The sequence below is a fragment of the Lissotriton helveticus genome, chromosome 4_1 (assembly GCF_964261635.1).
Source record: "Lissotriton helveticus chromosome 4_1, aLisHel1.1, whole genome shotgun sequence".
Classification (NCBI taxonomy): Eukaryota; Metazoa; Chordata; class Amphibia; order Caudata; family Salamandridae; genus Lissotriton; species Lissotriton helveticus.
Genome location: NC_136063.1, coordinates 1,541,792,304 through 1,541,812,196, shown reverse-complemented (window position 1 = coordinate 1,541,812,196; position 19,893 = coordinate 1,541,792,304). Strand labels below are relative to the sequence as shown.

Sequence of the window (19,893 nt, the reverse complement as noted above, 5' to 3'; positions counted from 1 at the left end):
AGTCGATCACCATGGTCCGAAGCCGCCGGAAATAACTCGCCGGGATCCAGATCGGTAAGGTTCGGAAAAAATAGAGCAGCCTTGGCAACGTTACCATCTTGAGGAGCGCCACCCTCCCCATCAGAGATAACGGAAGCGTGCCCCAAAAGGCGAGATTCGATTTAGCGAGCCTGATCGCCGAGCCAATGTTTCCCTCTAGGATGTCTGTGTTGTTGTGGTAAGGCCCAGGTAGCGAAGAGTCCTCCCCTCCCAGGTCACTCCTTCTGTGGTGAGCAGGCATGTTCTACGCGCACGGGTCGAGAACAGGTAAGATTTCGCCCAGTTCACTCTGAGGCCCGATACCATGCTCAGTGATTTGAGGAGGGATTTAGCTCCCCGCAGGGAGGCAGCAGAGTCCGCTAGAAACAGCAGGAGGTCATCAGCGTATAAAGCGATGTGGTGCATCTGTCCGTATACGTCCAACCCCTGATATGCCTGCCCCAATCGGGCTTGCGCCGCCAAAGGCTCGATCGCTATGGCAAACAGTAGGGGGGAGAGGGGGCAGCCCTGTCGGGTTCCCCGTCCGACGGTACAAGCCTCCGATAGTACCCAATCCACGAAGCCCTCGCCTAGCCCCATTGCGCGCATAACATGGAAAAGGTAGGGCCACTCCAGACTATCGAAGGCCTTCTCCATGTCAATGGCAAACACCGCTGCCTCGTCCACATCGTAGGTGTCAGCCTCCAGAACGTGGAGGAGCCGTCGTATACTAAGCGCGGTGTTGCGGGACGGGATGAAGCCAGATTGGTCCACGTGTATCAATGTGGTCATATGGGGGAGTAGACGCGCCGCCAAGATTTTGCTCAATATTTTGTAGTCCAGGTTAAGCATGGACAGTGGACGATACGCCGACCTGTCCCAGGATTGTTTATCTGGCTTCAGTAGTGGGATAATTATAGCCTCACCAGTGGTCTTAGGTAAGCCACCTTGTCGTTTTAGCCTCATTGTAGAGCCACGCCAGCCGGGGCGCCAGCAGGTCTACATAGGTGAGATAGAACTCCGTCGGAAGCCCGTCGGAGCCCGGCGTTTTATTCCGTGCCATACTCTTAATGGCGACTCTCACCTCCCTCACCTCAATTTTATCTCCCAGAGGCTTTGCTTCCTCTTCGGTCAGCTCCGGCAAACCCAAGCCTTCCGTGAATGTCTGGAACTCGTCTTCCGATGGGAGGACCCGACTACGGTATAGTTCCGTGTAATAGTCATAGAATAGCTCATTAATTCCCTGCTGGTCGAAACGCGCCTGCCCCGCGTGATCTGAGTTTGAGGATGACCGAACCGCGGCGAGCCGGATTGGCCAGCCAGGCCAACAGAGCCCCCCCGTCTTATCCCGTTCCGAATGGGCGCGTGTGAGGTAGGATTTGTAGTCAAAGCACCGAAGGCGCTCTACCGTCACTGCTGCAGATTCCTTCGCCTCGAGGAGGGCCTCATGGATATCCGGTTGCTCAGGGCGTTCTCGCTCCAGTGAGCGCAGCTTCTCGTCCTCGCGGTGAATTTCGTTAAGTAAGGTCTTCCGCACCCCCGATACCGTCGCAATGCAATGCCCCCGCACCACTGATTTGAAGGCGTCCCATTCAATGGTGGCCGATCCCGCAGTCCCCACATTGATCTGAAAATATGATTCTATACTAGAGGCTATCTCGGACCGGAAGACTTGATCCTCGAGCGACTCCGGACGCAGTTTCCAGGTGGGAATGCGCGGGCGACGCTGCGACCAACGCAACTGCATCAGCAGCAGTTATGGTCGGTGATCGTGCGTGTAAGGTATTCACTGTGGTACACCTCGCCATGCACTTCCGGGGAACATACGAAGGCGTCTATGCGGACATGGAGTTCGTGTAGGGAGGAGAAGAAGGAATAATCCCTGTCCAGTGGATGGGCGGCTCTCCATGAGTCAATTAACCCCCATTGACGTTGCCAGTCAGATCGCGCAAGCGCTAGTTTTCTCGCCGGTGCATTTGGTAAGGGGGGGGATGTGAACGGTCCAGTGTGGTGTCAGTTACACAATTAAAGTCCCCCCCCCCCCCGCCCCCAGGAGCACCGGTCCCACCAAGAACTGGGCCAGTGTGCGGGACAAGGATGAGAAGAAGGCAGGCTGTTCTACGTTCGGGGCATACAGACATCCCAACGTTAGGTCCCTCCCGTCTAGTTTCCCCCTCACCATTGCGTACCTCCCCTCCGGGTCAATAAGCTGTTGTATGCATTGAAAAGGAACCCCCGCCCTTATCCATATGACCACCCCCCTAGCGTAGGCCGAGTAAGCAGTTTGGTAGACCTGTCCCCTCCACCTCCCCTGTAGAGCTTTCCCCTCCTGTGCTAAAAGATGTGTTTCCTGTAGAAAGGCTATATGAATACCCCGCCGAATTAAATATGAGTGAATTTTGTGACGCCTATGCATGGTATGCATCCCCCTCACATTCCACGTGATACATTTGTAACCTAAGTCGGGTCCCATGACAGTTCAAGTCGCAGCTCATAATTCCCCCCACGGAACCCCCCGACACACCCAGAGCCCACCCCCCCATCCCCCGCAGTCACAACCAAACCACCCTACCCAACTCCCACTCCCCAGGACAGAAAACCAACGTGGTAACCCCATCCAAACCTTGCAAATCATCGTAAACGTACCAGAGCAGGCTAGGCTGTTTGAGACGTCACTCGTGGCCAGACCCGAAGCTACCCCCCCCCCCCTCCCAAGTAAGTAGCCATAATCCATGATACACCCCCCCCCCCCCCCATTACATTGGATAACAACAGGAGCAAGCTGCCCCCCACCTCCCAGCGCCATCCGTCGGGGCCCACCCCACGACCCAGTACCATGCATCAGCGTGTCCAATGTCCTCACAGCCACATCAGCCAAAGACACCATCCGCCGTTTGCGGAGTCACCACCGGTAGGTCCACCTCCAAGAGATCATGAGCGCTGCTGGAGCCAGGACTTGAGTCCGTATTCTTCGAGCGCTCCAAGGCGTTACCGGATGGGCTGATCTCCCCCTGGCTGATGGCCGCCACCGCCAGCACTGCCTTATTCCGTTCTTGTTGCCACCCAGCCAGAGAGCCAGGGCGTCGCGTCGGCGTCACATCAGCAGAGCTTAGTTTCGGCGTGGTCGCAGGGGGGGTGTCCCCGCCAGTCTTCCCCCTGGTTTCTATCCAGTCCCAGGCCGCTTGCGGTGTAGGGAAGAAGTGCGTGTTCTGGGGGCAGGGCCCCCAGAACAAGATGCCGTCTCGTCCCCTGTCATGGAATGGCCCGGATCATCGAGCCTCAGCACATCAAAGCCCTTCTTTCTGGCCCCTCTGACCATCTTGCGGGAGCATTCAAAGCCCACCTCGAACAATGACTCTGGAACCACAGGCTTCACCCGCCCTGTCCCAGCACACCTGGTTCGCTAGTCTGCCAACGGCACCACAGCCTATCGCCAATTCCGGCCCTAGACTCCTCCGTCTCTTGTGGCAGGTATATCCTCTGTACCTTCAGTGGGCGCAAGGGCAGTGCAGGGGGAACGCTCCAGGGTCAGCTCCAGGTGGTCCGCCGCAGCGTCCAGCAGGCTAATGGACAAGCCGCAGGGACCTAGCTCCGGACCAGCGATCAGCCCTCAGCGGCCCTCGGTCTTCCCTCCGCAGTTCCACAATGGGCCACGCTCACCACTCAGCTCAAGGTGCAGAAGGACTCAGGGGGTCACAGGACCCAGTGCTACTGGGGGCTCAGAGGAAGCAGGAGTCAGTCACATCCTGTATCCAGGGCACCAAACACTTGACATCCAGCTCAACTGTGGTGGCAGACCCCCACGAGCGCCCCGCGAAGGCTCCTCACCACTTCCTGCCCACCACTCAGGGCGGACCCCTCAGGCAGCCAGGGAACTCAGACAACTGCCGGTGCTGCCCCCAGGGGTAATGTTCGCTGGTGTGCTCGCCCCAATAGCAGGGGGGGTCCCTCGCGAGGGGAGGCTGCGGGCCCCCGACGTCTGCCAGCCACGGACTGGGGATTAACAGATTTGCGCGGGCGCCGCCATCTTGAAGTCAGGCAGCTCGCCGGGACTCCGCTCCCGGGGTTCGACCACCCCGCAATCTCCTGCGGCTCTTCCCACCACAAGCTGCTCACGTGCCCCTCTGCTCCAGCCTCAGCAGGTCTTTATCGCCGCCAATGGATTCCTGTCGCCTGCAGCTCGCCCGTCAGGCACCCCGGGCAGGGACGACAGCCGCCATTTTGTGAGCCCGTCTCCCCAGGCGCCGCACTTGGGGGGGGGGGGGGGGGAAGAGGTTTTCTGTGCTCGTGGGGCCCCCAGCTCCTCCAGCCTCCTCCTCAACGCACCCCAGGGTCTCTGATGCGCCTGCGGCAGTCAGGGGTCCAGTATAGGGGTCAGGATATGTGCTAGAGAGGGTCGGGTACGGAGGAGCTCCAGAGTCCCGCTTCTGCCTACATCGGCGCTCAAGCCACGTCCCTTGTCCTCCCTTTCATAATAAAGCTTGCCTGCAATTGGAAGGTTTGTGGTATCTTGTGCTGCCTAGGACACCTCACCCTACTGTGCTTTGAGGGTCACTCTTTGTTTTACACTTACATGAACAATTCTTGCTAGGAAGGGACATTTGGTATGCCAGTCTTATTAAAAAATGTACTGTTCTCTTTTGCAGTTTTGCAGCAGCCTGCATTAGCCGTATATCAGCGGCGGTATAACCAAAACTTTATAGTGAGTTTTAAATGTGGTCCTGGCTCATGATTGGATAGCTAGCTCTTCTATTTAACCTCCTGCCTTCAAGTCATTGTCTTTCCTCTTTATTCTTGTGTTAATCTTGAGCAAGGGCCATATCATGTTTGACTCTTCTGGACCAGCATAGAGCCAAGCGCTTGTTTCATGCACCTGCAGGGTGTATAGTCAATTCATTTAGCTGATATGAGAGTTAGTACTTTATTTATACAGTCCAGAATCAAACCTTGCCTACGGATTCCTTCTTTTTTTTGTTTTCTAGACTTCCCTCGTTCCTTCTCTTGTAGCCGGCCGCCCCCTTTCATTGTAGCAGCCTCTCTTCGCTTCCTGGTGTTGGTACGCTCCATCCCACCCTTCTTTGTACCTGCCCTCCTCGTGCGTTTCTGAGCTTGATGCCATTCACCGGTGCCCTCTTGTCCCTCCAGGTTTTCACGCTCTATGTAGGACAAAACAGTTATGGCCTCTCCCGACTTCTGCTGCTCGCTGGTGTTTGTTTCGGCAATGTTATTTTGCTGCACAAGAATTGGCAATGCCATCTGACAACTGGTAAATCTGATATTGGTGCACCACAGCATGCAATTCTATCAGCATTAATTAGCAAAGCCAGTTGAGATCAGGTATCTTTACCAACTCTGGTTGATTAAGGGGTTGAAACCACTTTAATTAGGATGCATTTCTTCAAGTCTGATTCACAAAGTTTATTCCCTTTAGAGAAGCTAACGTAAGCATTCGTGGGACAGTGGGGTAAATCGTACCGTATTTATTAACACTTTTAGAGAAGATCTTTTACCTTGAGGACGATGGATTCCCGCACCTGCACTGAAAGCATTTACATTGAATCTCAGGAGGTTCAACCAGATTGGCAGGACTCCAAGGAGAAGATAAGAATATCGCTATAATGACCTGCTAAAATGATTGGAGAAACAGTCCTCAAAGATTTAAGAGCAAGAAACAATCTGTCCTGACATGACTCGTAGTGTGATAAATATACAGGAAGCCAATATAAAGATGGGGAGGCAAGTTTGTATGTCAGTTTTCACGTCCTGCTGAAAATCTTCAGTTAAGTCGAAGTCCTAGTACAAGCTTAAACTGAAGCTGGATTATACCCATCCCGCCAATCTGATTCCCATAAGAAGGCATAAGGGTGTCAAGATTTTACATTGGGGAGAGTATGTGGTCTAACGGCTACAGCAGTCGACCTGAGTTTAGTAAGTCGGTTTGAGTACTGGGAGGGACGCTCAACATCCTGTGATTTGGGGCAAATCACTTAACCTCTCCGTTCCTAACCAAAATGAATGTGTCCGTCTGTGATGCAACTGGTGCTCATGTAAAGTGCTTGGATATATTTGGGTCTAGTTCGCGCTCTATACGCTGTATAAAATTGCACACACACAAGTCTAACACCATTGAGTTAACAGGCACATGCAACTGATTCCTCATTTGCTTACTGACCACATCTGCGTTCCCCTGCTTTATTTGACCGCACAGCAGATCGCAGCATGCAAATAGGCCATACTGGTAATCTTTTGTTGTGCTTTTTACCCCCACTGGAGCTCCTTTGAGCCCCAAGCAGGGAACAGCAGGGTCTCCAGCAGTGTAAAGGCTGGCAGGTTCTTCCCCCAGCAACATCTGTCCCCGTGAGACCAGTTACTGTGGCCCTACCAACCCTGGCCCCAAGATCCACTCTGGGCCCCAATGCTGGTACCAACCCCACCAGTGCCGGTTGATGAACCAATGCCCTTGTAAGACTGTGAATGGACATTGGTATGGGCTAACTGACTCCATTTGAAATGATAGAAGCATAGCAAGTTGTCATGCAGACTGTCTGTAACCCAGTACCTCTACCGTGTTAAAGCAATCAGCAGAGGCTTCATTTTCTTTTTGGCTCTACCACTGATCCTGTGGCAGTGCAGGAGTCACCCTAGGATGCATAAGGGTGGTGGTGATGGTTAGCCGGGGGATGACTTGCTTCCCACTCATTATAGTAATAATGCCTTGTATCTTGATTGACAAAATGCTAGTTTGAGTTTAAAAATATTTCTAGAGCGCGCGTACACCGAGCGGTTTCATGGCGCTTTTTGTAGTACTACAAACCCAAAGATTGAAAAGCACTAGAAGCCTGGAGCGGGTTTAAGAGGAAAATGCCTGGGAGAAAAGAAGAGTTTTAAGAGCTTTACGAAAAAGGGAGTACTGGGGACAAGATCTCAAGGAAGGTGGAAGAGCATTCCAGAAAGCAGGAGCCACAGTTGAAAACTTGGATCCTCCCCATTTTTTCCGGTCGAAGCGGGGAACAATGAGAAGCTGTTGGGTGGATGAGCGCAATTCTCTGGTCGGGGTGTAATCATGGATAGCAGAGCTAATAAAGGCTGGGGCAGAACCAGACCGGGCATTAAAAATGATACAGCCCAGCTTAAAAAGGGCACGTTGCTGAACAGGGAGCCAGTGTAGAGATTTGAGAAGGGGCGTGACGTGGTGTGACTTGGGTAGGTTAAACACAAGACGGGCTGCCTGGTTCTGGACCAACTGGAGACGCCGCACGAGGTACGCCGGCATGCCACAATAAAGGGCATTGCCGTAGTCCAAGCGGGACGTCACCATTGCCAGAAGTATGAGTTTAAGGGCAGATGGGGTGAAAAACCGGGAGACTTTACGTATAGTCCGGAGGGAAAGAAAAGCTGAGGAAACAACCGCACTAACTTGGGAGTGAAGGGAAAGTTGATCATTGAATTTAAAACCAAGGGTTTTAACCGTGGAAACAGGAATGGGTGGGGGACCTAAAGAAGGGGGCCAAAAGAGTGAAGACCAAGGACTGGAGCAACCACCCGTCAACACCAATTCCGTTTTATCGGGATTGAGTTTCAGGTGGTTGTGATTCATCCAGTCCTGAATGAAGGTCATAACAGAGTGAAAGTTGGATATGGACACAGAAGACGGAGAAAGTGAAAAGATAAGCTGGAGATCATCTGCATAATTATAGACAGAGACCTCCAGCTGTTGTAAAGCAAAAATAAGAGGGGCAATGTATAAATTAAATAACAGTGGTGACAGTGAGGAACCTTGGGGGACCCCGCACTGCACAGGCCGGGAATCAGCTGAGTAATCACCCAAGCGAACTGCTTGGGTGCGGCCGCTCAGGAAAGAGGACAACCAGACCAGGGCAGACCCCCCGATCCCCGCCGCCTCGACACGTGAAAGTAAGATTGCATGGTCCACCGTGTCGAAAGCGGCGGAGAGATCGAGAAGAACCAAGGCCTGGGGCTGTTTAATGTCCATGCCCTCTCGGAAATTGTCCAAGACGGATATAGCAACCGATTCTGTCGAGTGCGCAGGGCGGAAACCGGCCTGCCTGGGGGCCAAGACACTGTTCCCTTCCACAAAGGTGCTCAATGTTCTAACTACGTGACGTTCCAGTACCTTGGCTAGGAAAGGCAGGAGTGAGATAAGGCAGTAGTTGGCTGAAACAGAAGGATCAGCACCAGGTTTTTTTAGAAGAGGTACAATTACCACCGCTTTGAGAGATGGAGTGACAATACCCTGGGAGAGTGAACTGTTCAGAAACATAAGAGGTGGTGAGGGACAGGAACAGTAAATCTGTTTCAGGATGTAAGTGGGCTATGTAGGAAAGTGGGCCTTTGTTGCAGGAGCTCCCGCCCCCCCACTTTTTGCCTGGTATTTCATGCACCATGGACTGCAGTGCTCTGGGTTCCTGTTAACCAGTGTCTGTGTTCTTTCCCCAAAACACGAGAACTGGTCAATTAATCCCCAATTGGCCAGGCCTTTAGCACCTCTGTGTCTCTAGAGACGGATCCCTCATAATTGCAGCATACATTGTGCCACTCTAAGGGATCCAACACCAAACCCATGCAGACTACCATTGCAAGATGCATGACTAGGGGCTCTAAATAGTGAAAATACGGCATCCAATGCCCTCGAACACTGCATGTAATATTTTTAAGTCACCCCTCCAGCAGGCCTTTCAGCCCTAAAGCAAGTTGCATCATATTACATGTAAGGACACATCTGCATGTGCAAATATGCCCTGTGCTGGCCAGTTCCATTACTGACCGTACAAGTGAACAGGGAAGCCATCTTAAAGTATGTACTTGGCACTGGTTATAACGATTTTCCTAGGTACATCATGGCTTCACTGAAGCCTATGGTGTTTGTTATCAAACACCTTGCATTACTAAACCCACACTGATTCCAGTGATGGATTTATTAATACATGCATCCAGAGAGTACCTTAGAGGTAACCTATGAACCCAACTAGTCCTCTAGTGTGCTGGCTGATTGGTCCATCCAGCCTGCCACCCCAGACAAGTTTCTGGCCCTCTAGGAGTTGAGAGCCCCGCTCTCAGAACAGAAACAATTCCTTTCTGGTAGGAGGTGTTTTCACCTCCTCCAAGCAGGATGACTAGTGAAATGCATATCAAGCCATGAGGCTTCAATGGCCTCTGTTGCCCTAAGGCTTCCTCAGACAAGGGAAATACCACCCACTGCCTTGGGCCTATCTGGCACCAGGACAGGAGGGAAAGCTAGCTATGCAGGAGGCACGTTGCACTGCCAGGCTGGATACACCTCTAGGGTGAACAGCCTGAAGTGAAAACTAAGTTAGTAATTCCACCATCTTGTATGTGATGAAATCAGGAATTCTGGGGCAGGGTACTGTCCACTCCCCAAAGGAAGAGTTCATCTGGGGGGTGTAGTGACCACTGGGGAAAAGAGCCCATTGGTCAATACCCCTCTCACTCCTCAACAGGCCTAAATTGAGTATTTAGGAGACCTCCTGATAACAGGCATTCAGATTTCGCTGACAGAAAAAGGAGCGTCCACAGTAGACCGCTGACCCGAGAACCAAGTAGAAGAACTGACTTGGTGCCAACCCTGCTGGCCTGCCTGCTGCACTTGACGCTTGTGGAGCAACCGACTCATCCCGGCGCTGTACAAACTCCAAGAAACCCAGAGGGCTGCAAGTGCTTTGCCAGTTGCCAAAGAAACACCCTTGGAGTGGAGGAGCTACTCCCATGCAGCTGCAGGTACCAAATGAGCAAGGGCCGGTTCACCTACCTGCTGCTCACCAGGAGTCCTGGGCAGCTGCAGCGTCAGTAGGAAGTAGCTGTGCTCCCACAGGTTCGATCCTTCCATTCCTCCAAGTGTGGGAGCGCCAGGATCAACCTGAGCTGCACAGTACCAATACATGGGGTACCGGACTCCGTGCAGCAGAGCAGGCGGAGATTGTTGTGTCCAGACGGGGCACCAACACTGAGTATAACTAACCTGCACATCAAAGGACTTCAGGGACAGTGAGGCCTGCAATGAGTGGTCAAGCTGTCCTGTTTGCCCCCTTCTGCAGAAACCAAAGACTGAGTGAGTCCGCGGCTGCCTCCACCAACACCTTAAAGCACTTGCACCCCACAGCTCGAGTCTGGAGGAGGTTACGGTGACCACGGGGTCCTGAGACCCACAGAACCGAGCCCATCCTTTGGTCTAGCCAGACTGGACTTCCAGTTGCTACCTGAAGCCTCTTTCTGTAGGCCCCCTTCCAGCCGCAAGTGGCTTCAGCACTAACCCAGGCACCAAAACACACTGCCGCACCTGAGCCCCCCAGCCCGAGGAGAAGTGGACCAATGGTGTCCCTATGTGCCTGAGTCAAGCCCCCCCCGCCCCCTCTCACCACCCCCACCAGGGGTGAGTTCCCCTGGGCTGGTCCCACAGTCTCAGCTTCGATACTCTATCCGACCAGACCGTTCCACATTGGAATAATTAGGACTCCCAATGTAACACGAGAGCCTCCGGAGGTGAACTGTTGGTGTGGCGTTTAACGTTGCCTCATATTCTCCTTAAGGCAAGAAGAACAGTTCCGTGAGTCATTGTTAAGTGCCCGAATGCAGCACATGAAATGAGAAACACCGCCATCTACAAGTGGCACTTTTCCTTGTGTTTGAACCGATGTTAGTATACCAATTAAAAAAAAAAAAAAACTGTTGGCTAGCCTGTAAAATCATAAACCAAAATGCATGCGGGCAAAACCTTATTAGAGGGCATTTATAAGATAGTCCAACAAATGTGGAAGGTGGACTAGGAAAATGAGTAGTCAATCGTTCAAACGCTCGAAAATAAAGAAACTGGATAGTGCCCTATACCATACAATAATAAATGTCCAATAAGACCCTGTAAATTTGGAAAATGTAGAGGGATATTCTATTCTAACATACAGAAAAAAATATTAATGGCTGTACACATGCTAAATGTCCAGATATTTAGAAAATGTGCCCATAGGTGTACAAAAAATATACATCGAGTGCAACAACCTATTCAACAAAAATATCATAAGAGTAACAGAGTAAATAGGAAGGTTCACTTCCATTTTTTGAGTATCTTGGACTGGAAAAGATAACTGGTACAATCTAGTTCCAAATTCAACGTATTGGTATTCAGTTGGTTAGAAATGCACGCATTTCTCTAGCTTGATTCAACCCTTTATCAACCCTTTATCCACCCAACTTAATCCAAAATGTCTCCAGTTTCCTTAAAGCCAGGATAGTTACTGTCATCATTTGTGATAGGCTGTATATGTCCTTGTATTCTTTCATTTAATGGCCATGGTCTAATATTTGTGGGTAGCACAATAAGAGCATTAATGGAAAGAATACATGAACATGTACGGGCTATCAGACATGATGACAATAACTATCCCCTAGCATTGACTGTAATTTTGAACATGGTTATTGTATCCCAGAGCCCGCAACCCCAACCGCCCCTAATCATTCCAAATACACTGTGAACCCAACCCCTGGCCGGCGCTATGTATCTTTGGTAATCTGCATAAATGTAAGCTACAGCCGATAGGGACGCTATCACAGTTTGCTGATAAAATTTAGTGGGAGAACCTAGAACACGTCAAAATATGGAGTCTGTAATGACTGGGGCACAGTAGTCTGGACATTGCTTTGTGTTTTTTGGGTGGGGAATTCTAATTTAAAAGTACTGACTTAAGACTAATCTACTACAAATTAGACGCTTGCTACTTGTTTATGCTGCTTGCTTATTAACTAAATACTGTGTAAAGTTTTTGAATCAGTAGTGCTATTCACCAAAAACTGTTAAATGCCCTTGGCTTAAAAAAATAAATACAATTGTTTATAGTCTCTTTGCAAAAGACACCTAGTGATTTTATGAAAGTACATATCTTAAAGGAAGTATAACCATCCTTTCTGCTAAAAGTAATAAAATATATATTTTGTCTGGTTGTAGGTGTGGACACTGCAAAAAACTGGCACCGGAGTATGAGAAAGCCGCTCAGGAGCTCAGTAAACGCACCCCACCCATTCCTTTGGCAAAGGTTGATGCCACCGCTGAGAGCGAGCTCGGAACCAGGTTTGGTGTATCTGGCTATCCAACTTTAAAGATGTTCCGCAAGGGCAAAGCTTTTGAGTACAATGGTCCAAGAGAGAAATATGGTAGAGTATTTTTCTTCTATATCCTTGGTATGCAGGGAATATTTGTCAGGTTGGGAGGGCATTGTGTCTACCATAGAATGCCTGATATTAGGTTTTCTTATTTTTTGCCTCAACCTAGAAACTGATGAACAAGTGTACATTTATGCACAAAGCATTCAGTGTAATGCTTTCTCATGCTGTTACCTTTCAAAAGCAGCTGTCGCAGAGAGGAGTGATGCTACAAAAACAGACAGTCCTAACTCATCCAAGGCAGCTGCTAGGTGCTCATAGGGAACTAAATCTGCATCCATAATCATCACCAGCAATGATATCAAGTCATCTTCTTTTACCAGAAAGCACTGTATTAATCTAAAGGGGAGTGTTGTACCTGATAGAATAGCAATGCTGTGCTGATGCCAATGTGAAAACCCTGTATGATTTTCTTTTTTCTTTTTTTTCTTTTTTTAACCTTAACTGACTTTAAGCTCTCTTGCTAGTTTCATATAATCTGGCAATCCGTTAATGAACATCACTGAGACAGGACATCACTTACTGCATGAAAGAATGTACTTGCATCAAGAAAAGGCCCTCATTTGCACAGCCTTGCCCTTTGTACTGCAAACCCTTGTAACGTTTAGAAGTGCAGCCTGAACTTGAATCTAAGCAACTGATTTGCACTATATACACATCCGTAACGGAACTCCTCACTTGAGGTCTGTTTTGCGTTTGTTTCTCCTTACTCCCGCCACTTCCCCATGCACATTAGTTTTGGGAGATAAGCTTCACATTTATTCATACTACGTACTACTGTCCGGCCTGTCTAATATTATACCTGATATCATTTGCCATGATATTGGCTAACAATGAGTGATGAGCGTGAAGTGCATATGGACTCAGCTGGCGCATATGCAGGTCAGGGCAGGAGGGACGTTCAAAGAGTTAACTGGAAGATAGATATTAAGAATACAAAAATAATCTGTGCTTTGACTCTTTTGGTGTTCGAAAAATGTTATCTGGATATTAAATGTACCATATTTATAACACTGAACAGGCTCATTGTTGGCCTAGAACATCAAAACCTATTTAATGGTGCTCCTGAAACTACAATAGTCCGCCATATGAATATATAGAATAGTGCACATTCTGTAATATAAAATTAAGTTGTCTCATGCATTGCAAATGTCTTAAACACTTTATATCGGTAGAGAAAATAAAGTAAAAAGAACATGCTGAAAGTGGGCTTATAAAGAAAAGTCCGGATTGGACAATCTTGACCTAGAAATGTCAAAGTGAAGCGAAAGAAGAAATTCCAGTTAGTGGATTCTGAGTGCACCTAAACTATAAAGAAGACATCCACCAATATTAGTGGGAGGTATAGTTAATATGAAAATGGATTCCTAGCGGGGTGGGTGGGGGTATATTTTTGTATGCATATAGTTTAACACAGAAGGGAAATCTGAACAAGGTTTTTACTAGAGACCATTTTTCAAGCACTCGTCTTTTCTTCTGACATGGGTCAAACGTGCACACCACATGTTAAAGGATAGTTTTTACTGTTTTTCTAGGAACGCAATACTAATTTCGAAGCAATGGCCATCAAGGACTCCAATAAAGCGCCAACGTGCATATACTAGGCGAGTGAGTTTGTTCACTTGTACGTCCAAACTTCATTAGAGAGGGTAACCCTCTAAACTTCCACAAAAAATAAAATCGATTTCTTTCATTATTTTAGATAAGAAGGGCCATATTTGGCAGTTTTTAATCATTGTATGTAATACCGTTCTTCCGTCATCATTGTAATGTCCGCATACCTCATTCAGTCAAAGGCCCATTCTTGCTATCTTGTAAAGTGTCCAAGAAAGGTTATGAATGAGAAGAATATCTAGTTTGCATCCACACAAGGGATGTATTTTCCCTAAATGCTGTTTTGTATATTAGACAACTGTTTTTTATTTTCCACATAAGTTGCAATCGTGGGAGATAGTGAGGTCCATTTCAAATAAATATGTTTGTTCCTGAGAAATTATTTTAACTCCTTGCTCTATAGATTATGAAAGCTAGATAGGACTTCAATAGGAGCTTTGAGCTGAATCCACGTTTTCAATAGGTGACGGATTCAAATTGAATTGAGAGTACATAACCTGATCAGCAGATTATTGAAGCTAAATTTACCACACAATTATCTGTATGATTTGGTCAATCTGCACAGAGAAATAAATATTACCTGTCAGTTACGTTGTCTTGAAAAGAATTTCAAAATGATAAGTGTTCTCCTCTATTAGTTACTTTTTTTCCCTCGGTTCAGGTGGTGTTAGAATGGCCACAGGCCAAATAGTTTTGTATGCAAGCTTTGAGCTGTATGATCAGTGTTGCTTCTCCGAAGTGCAAGCCTCACCTGTCTTGTACACTGCACTTCTCAAACCCACCCGCTCGTTCCAATTTCTCTTTGGTTTGCAAACTTTTATCTCAGCAAACATAGTATTACCCTGCCAAAAGGTGAGTAGGGATCACAAAGCAGCCATCTACCTCTGGCTCTAGGCCTTGCTCTCCGCTTCGGCTCAATTTTTGTCTTTTGTAAACTTAGGCTGTTTTGAATGAGGGTTGACTTCTGCAGTGTTTTCTGAAACAAACAAGGGGGGGAAGAGTTGTTGGCCTAACAGCTAGGGTGGTTGACTTCCAATCTGGGGAACCAGGATTGAGTCTCGGCAAGGACACGCAACATCTGTGATTCTGGGCAAATCACTTAATCTCCCCATGCCTAACAAAAAAAGAGTGTGTCCTCATGTAACGCAATTGGTGCTCGTGTAAAGTACTCTGATAGCCGATACCTTTGGGTCAAGTGTTTGCTATATAACACTCCTTTAAAAACCTCCATGTAAGCGTGCCCCGCCTGATGTTTTCAGATTGCCATTATGTGCTAATGTCAGAGTGGATGTGCAACATCAGCCACACGCTAAAACAGTAAGCCATTTGTATCCTGAATCTGGAAATGTATATTGTAGCATATAAGGAACCTTCGGGCGTCCATTACCAATTGCAGCATTAGTCACCCTAGGCGAATAAACAAATATTATTATTTGGGTTTCTCTTTCTGAACATCTTTATGCTGCTTCTTTCTTCCAGGTATTGTTGATTACATGATTGAGCAGTCTGGCCCACCTTCTAAACAGATACAAGCCACCAAGCAAGTGCAGGAGTTTCTTAAGGATGGCGATGATGTCATAGTTATTGGTGTATTTGATGGAGAAAAGGATAAAGCATACCAGCTATATCAGGATGCTGGTGAGTAACACAGTTGATTGTCAGATTTTAATGGAGAAGTGAAATGGGTTGTTCACTTCCCTTTTTCTTTTCATGCACTCTTGCTCTTATATTTTACTCTCTGCTCTAAAGTTTATGTTCGAGCCATATGAGCTGCAGATTACACACTGCATAGATCGCCATCTGGTGTTGGGCCCGGATGTTTGCACTTTGTTGTTGTCCTGGAAAAGTCTTTGGAAGTCACAAGATAGGGGACTCCTCCTTTGGACCATAGTGCGCATGGGCATCTGCTCCATCTTCAGATAATTTTTTTCCGCCATCCGGCTCAGATGTGTTTCTCGTGCTCCAGTTCGGAACAGTCACCGATTCTACTTTCGACGCGCTATCCTTCACCCTTTCTACGGTATTGTTTTCAATCACGAATCCAAGTTGTCGCAAATCTCTCCAACGTCTAACGTCCTCGATTCTGATCGTCGACTAGGACCTTCGGGCCTACTTGGGCCTTGGCATCTGGCTCATGGAAAGGACTCCATTCAAAAAGTATCCTCAATGTGGGTGGAAGTTCCCCACGCCGATTTGCATTAGGTGTGTAACCTTTGCCTCTCACCGGAGCAGGAGGCCAGAGACTGTTCAGCTTGCGCCTCTTTCCGCTCCAAGAAGACTATTCGGGATCGTTGGGCTCAAAGGAAAATGGCTCGCTCGTCGACATCCATTCCCGACGACATCTTTCAGGAGGGCGTCTATGTACCTGAACAGGAGAAGATCCAAGAACCCCTTGGCAGTGGCTCCGAGGTCGAAGAAATCACTCCTGCGGAGCAGGTCATAAGTAAAGACGTGGACCCTCACTCGGTACATATACCATCCAAAAAGGCTTCAGTCACACCTTCACCTTCCAGCCCAGTTGCACACGGAGAGACTGCTTATTAAGCCTTCAGGCAACTCGGCTCGAGTCAGTCTGCCACCGGTGCCGAAACACAGTCACCAGCACCGAAAAAGAAGCCACCCCCTCCTCCATGCCGATTGCTGCCTCCACATCCAAGCACTTGGCACATAAATCTACAAGCACCAACCCATCCACTCCGAAAAAACACGCTGAGCCCAGCAAAAAGCTGCTCCCTAAACATTTGGATCCACGCCCTTCGTAGCCGAAAAAGACCTCTGAACCAAGAAAACAACCAGTTCAACAAACCGCCACAGAGACTGTAAAACATCACAGTTCCAAGCCAAAAGACCACAAAACCGTTCCGGAGTCAGAACCGAAGTCTACCGAACCGAAGAAGTCTGTGCTGAAAGATCAACTTCCATCAGAAGAGCTTTTCACACCAGACCCTCGACAAAAAACTCTTCTAAAAGACCCTGAAACTGGTCCGCTCACCCTGAGTTCCAAGAAGAGGCCATTGGGTATGCCTGCACCGGCTCCACCACCTAAAAAGAGGGACATTGCCACATTTCCCGTTAGGGTCCCTTCTCCACCACCTCCTCCACTTTCTCCACCACCTCTCCCACCACACCATTCTCCTACAACATCTCCTCCACCAGGGAACGATGATGACACTTCTGATGAAGGGGAGGGGGCGGATGAGGAGCCATTAGGGGACCATAATTCACCTTCTTCTCCTGATCCTTGGGACGACTAAAACACGCCAGACGTCCCTAATGTTCCACAGCAGGATATCTACCCCTCTAGGCCTTCCCCCTCCAGAAGACACAACCGGTTTTAATCGGCTCCTTCACAGAGCTGCACAATACCATGGGGTTAGTTTAAACACAAACCCAGTGGAAGAGGATTTCCTAATGGACACTTTTGATACCTCACAAAGGTCAGCTTCTATTTTACCCAGGCTAAAAGGGGTCATCAAGCATGCACCTGAAGTGTTTAAAGACCCTGTAAGGGCAAGAATTATTAACCCCAGGATCGACAAAGTATAAAGCTGTCCCTGGGGACCCAGTTTATATTAAAGGACCAGTACCTTTAGATTCACTAGTAGTTTCCAATGCTAGGAAGAGGGCCAACTCTCAGACATCCGGTGACGCTCCACCACGATAAAGAGTCCAAACTATTTGACGCCTCTGGCAAAAGAACAGCGTCACAAGGAGCTAACCTATGGCGTATCACAAACACTCAAGCTTTGTTAGCCAGGTATAATAGGGCAATTTACGATTAACTTGAGACCCTATTGCAGCACCTACCAGATAAATATAAGAACAGGGCCAATGACCTCATACAAGAGGGAAAGATCATCACTAACACCGTCGTTTGTTGTGCTCTGGACGCAGCAGATACAGCCCCCAGAGCTGTCAATACAAGTGTACTTCTGCGTAGACATACTTGGCTACGCATTTCAGGTTTTAAACCGGAAGTACAAAGTTCCATTTTAAACCAGCCATTTGATCAGGAACACTTACGTGGACCTAATGTAGATTCATCACTTCGAAAGATGAAGAAAGACACATAAACAGCCAAATCTATGGGAGCCTTGCAATCGCAAGCTCCCAGGCATTCTTTTTGTCGCTCTTTCTACAAAGGCACCTCCAGAGGCTACTCCTCTGACAACCCTTCCACCTCTTACAAGACTCCCACCCATTCTGCATTCACCAGAGGTTACCAAAGAGGAGGCTACAGAGGCAACAACAAAGGTAGATGCAAGACCAACAAAACCCGAACTGCCTCCACCCCTACCCAGTGACTTCACTCCGCTCCCCCGGACCATTCCTCTCCTGTCGGGGGGGTGAATAGAACAGTTCCTTCCTGTTTGGCACAAAATCACCACAGACAAATCCATTCAAACAAGTTACTGTCTAGAACTCATTTCTACCCCCCTAAACATACCACCCAGGCAGCACCCAATGTCACTAGAACACTTATCACTGTCAAAACAGGAGGTCATCTCCCTCCTGCAAAAACATGCAATAGAACCAGTACCCCTGCATCAGCAAAACACAGGGGTTTACTCCCTGTACTTTCTCATTCCAAAGAAGGACGGCTCTGAGACCCATTCTGGACCTCCGACCCCTAAACCTGTACGTACAATCAGACCACTTTCACATGGTCACGCTTCAACAGGTCCTTCCTTTACTCGCACAAAGCGATTTTCTTGCCACTCTAGATCTCAAGGACGCCTACTTTCATATTGCCATTCACACCTATCACAGGAAATATCTCAGGTTTGTAGTGGATGGTCAGCATTATCAATTCAAGGTTCTCCCATTCAGAGTCATCACAGCACCCAGAATCTTCACCAAGTGTCTAGCAATAGTGGCAGCTCATCTAAGAAGGCAGTATATTCATGTCTACCCCTACCTAGACGACTGGCTCATAAAAGCCAAGTCATACAACCAGTGTGTTCACCACACTTAAGCCACAGTCCAACTGCTGCATGACTTGGGGTTTACCGTAAACCACCCAAAGTCTCGCCTACAACCGTCCCACATACAACAATACCTCGGGCTACAATAAATACCTAAAAGGCTCTTGCATATCCAGTCCAGCCAGGATAGCAAGCATACAAAGCCTAGTCACAAGGTTTCAGCTACAACACTCTCTTCCAGCGAGTGTTCATGTAACTTATACAGGTGATGGCATTTTGCATATTCCTAGTTCCTCATGCAAGACTTCAAATGCGCCCCCTACAGGAATGTCTAGCACATCAGTGGAACCAAGGTCAACTGACGAATCTGGTGTTGTTGAACGGTCGCACGCATCGCTCTCTGCAGTGGTGGAACACCAAAAACCTTTCTAAGCGGTAACCGTTCATCAAGCCAGTTCCACAGATTGTACTAACAGCGGACGCATCGCTCTTTCGATGGGGAGCTCATCTTTTGAATCATACCATGCAGGGCATGTGGACACCCCAACAAAGGTTGCTCCACACCAATCACCTAGAGTTACTAGCCATATTCCTAGCACTGAAGTCGTTCCAGAAACACATTCTGGGCAAAGCTGTACGAGTCCGCACGAACAATATGACAGCAATCTATTACATACAAAAACAAGGCGGAACTCACTCCCTGCAACTCTCCAAACTAGCGCAAAGCATATGGAGACTGGCTATTCCTCAAAACATTTTTCTCTTAGCCCAACATGTTCCAGGAGTCCAGAACAACTATAGCAGATCTGTTAAGTTGTCAAACACAACAGATTCACGAGGGGGAACTTCATCCGCAAGTTCTTCAACCATTTTTCCAGTTGTGGGGGCACCCAGAGATAGATTTCTTCACCACACACAAACACCAAATACCAAAGCTTCGCCGCCAGGTATTCACACCCATTGTCCAAAGGCAATGCAATATGGATGAATTGGTCAGGCAGATTTGCGTACGCTTTTCCGCCTCTCCCACTAATTCCACTGGTGGTGCGCAAACTGCAGTAGCACTCTCTGACCCTCATTCTAGTTGCTCAAACATGGGCCAGACAACCGTGGTACACCACATTACTGGAACTATCGGTAGTCCCGC

The 19,893-nt window shown here is 48.4% G+C and overlaps 1 protein-coding gene across 1 annotated transcript in view; it reads left to right on the top strand.

Annotated features, from left to right (window-relative positions):
* The window catches only part of LOC144829237 (protein disulfide-isomerase A4-like), a 110,398-nt gene that overhangs the window by 62,212 nt on the left and 28,293 nt on the right, over positions 1-19,893 (top strand). The window contains exons 5-6 of the mRNA XM_078688171.1: positions 11,993-12,198; positions 15,301-15,459. Of these exons, the coding sequence (XP_078544297.1) occupies positions 11,993-12,198; positions 15,301-15,459 (365 nt within the window). The remainder of the gene's footprint in view (positions 1-11,992; positions 12,199-15,300; positions 15,460-19,893) is intronic.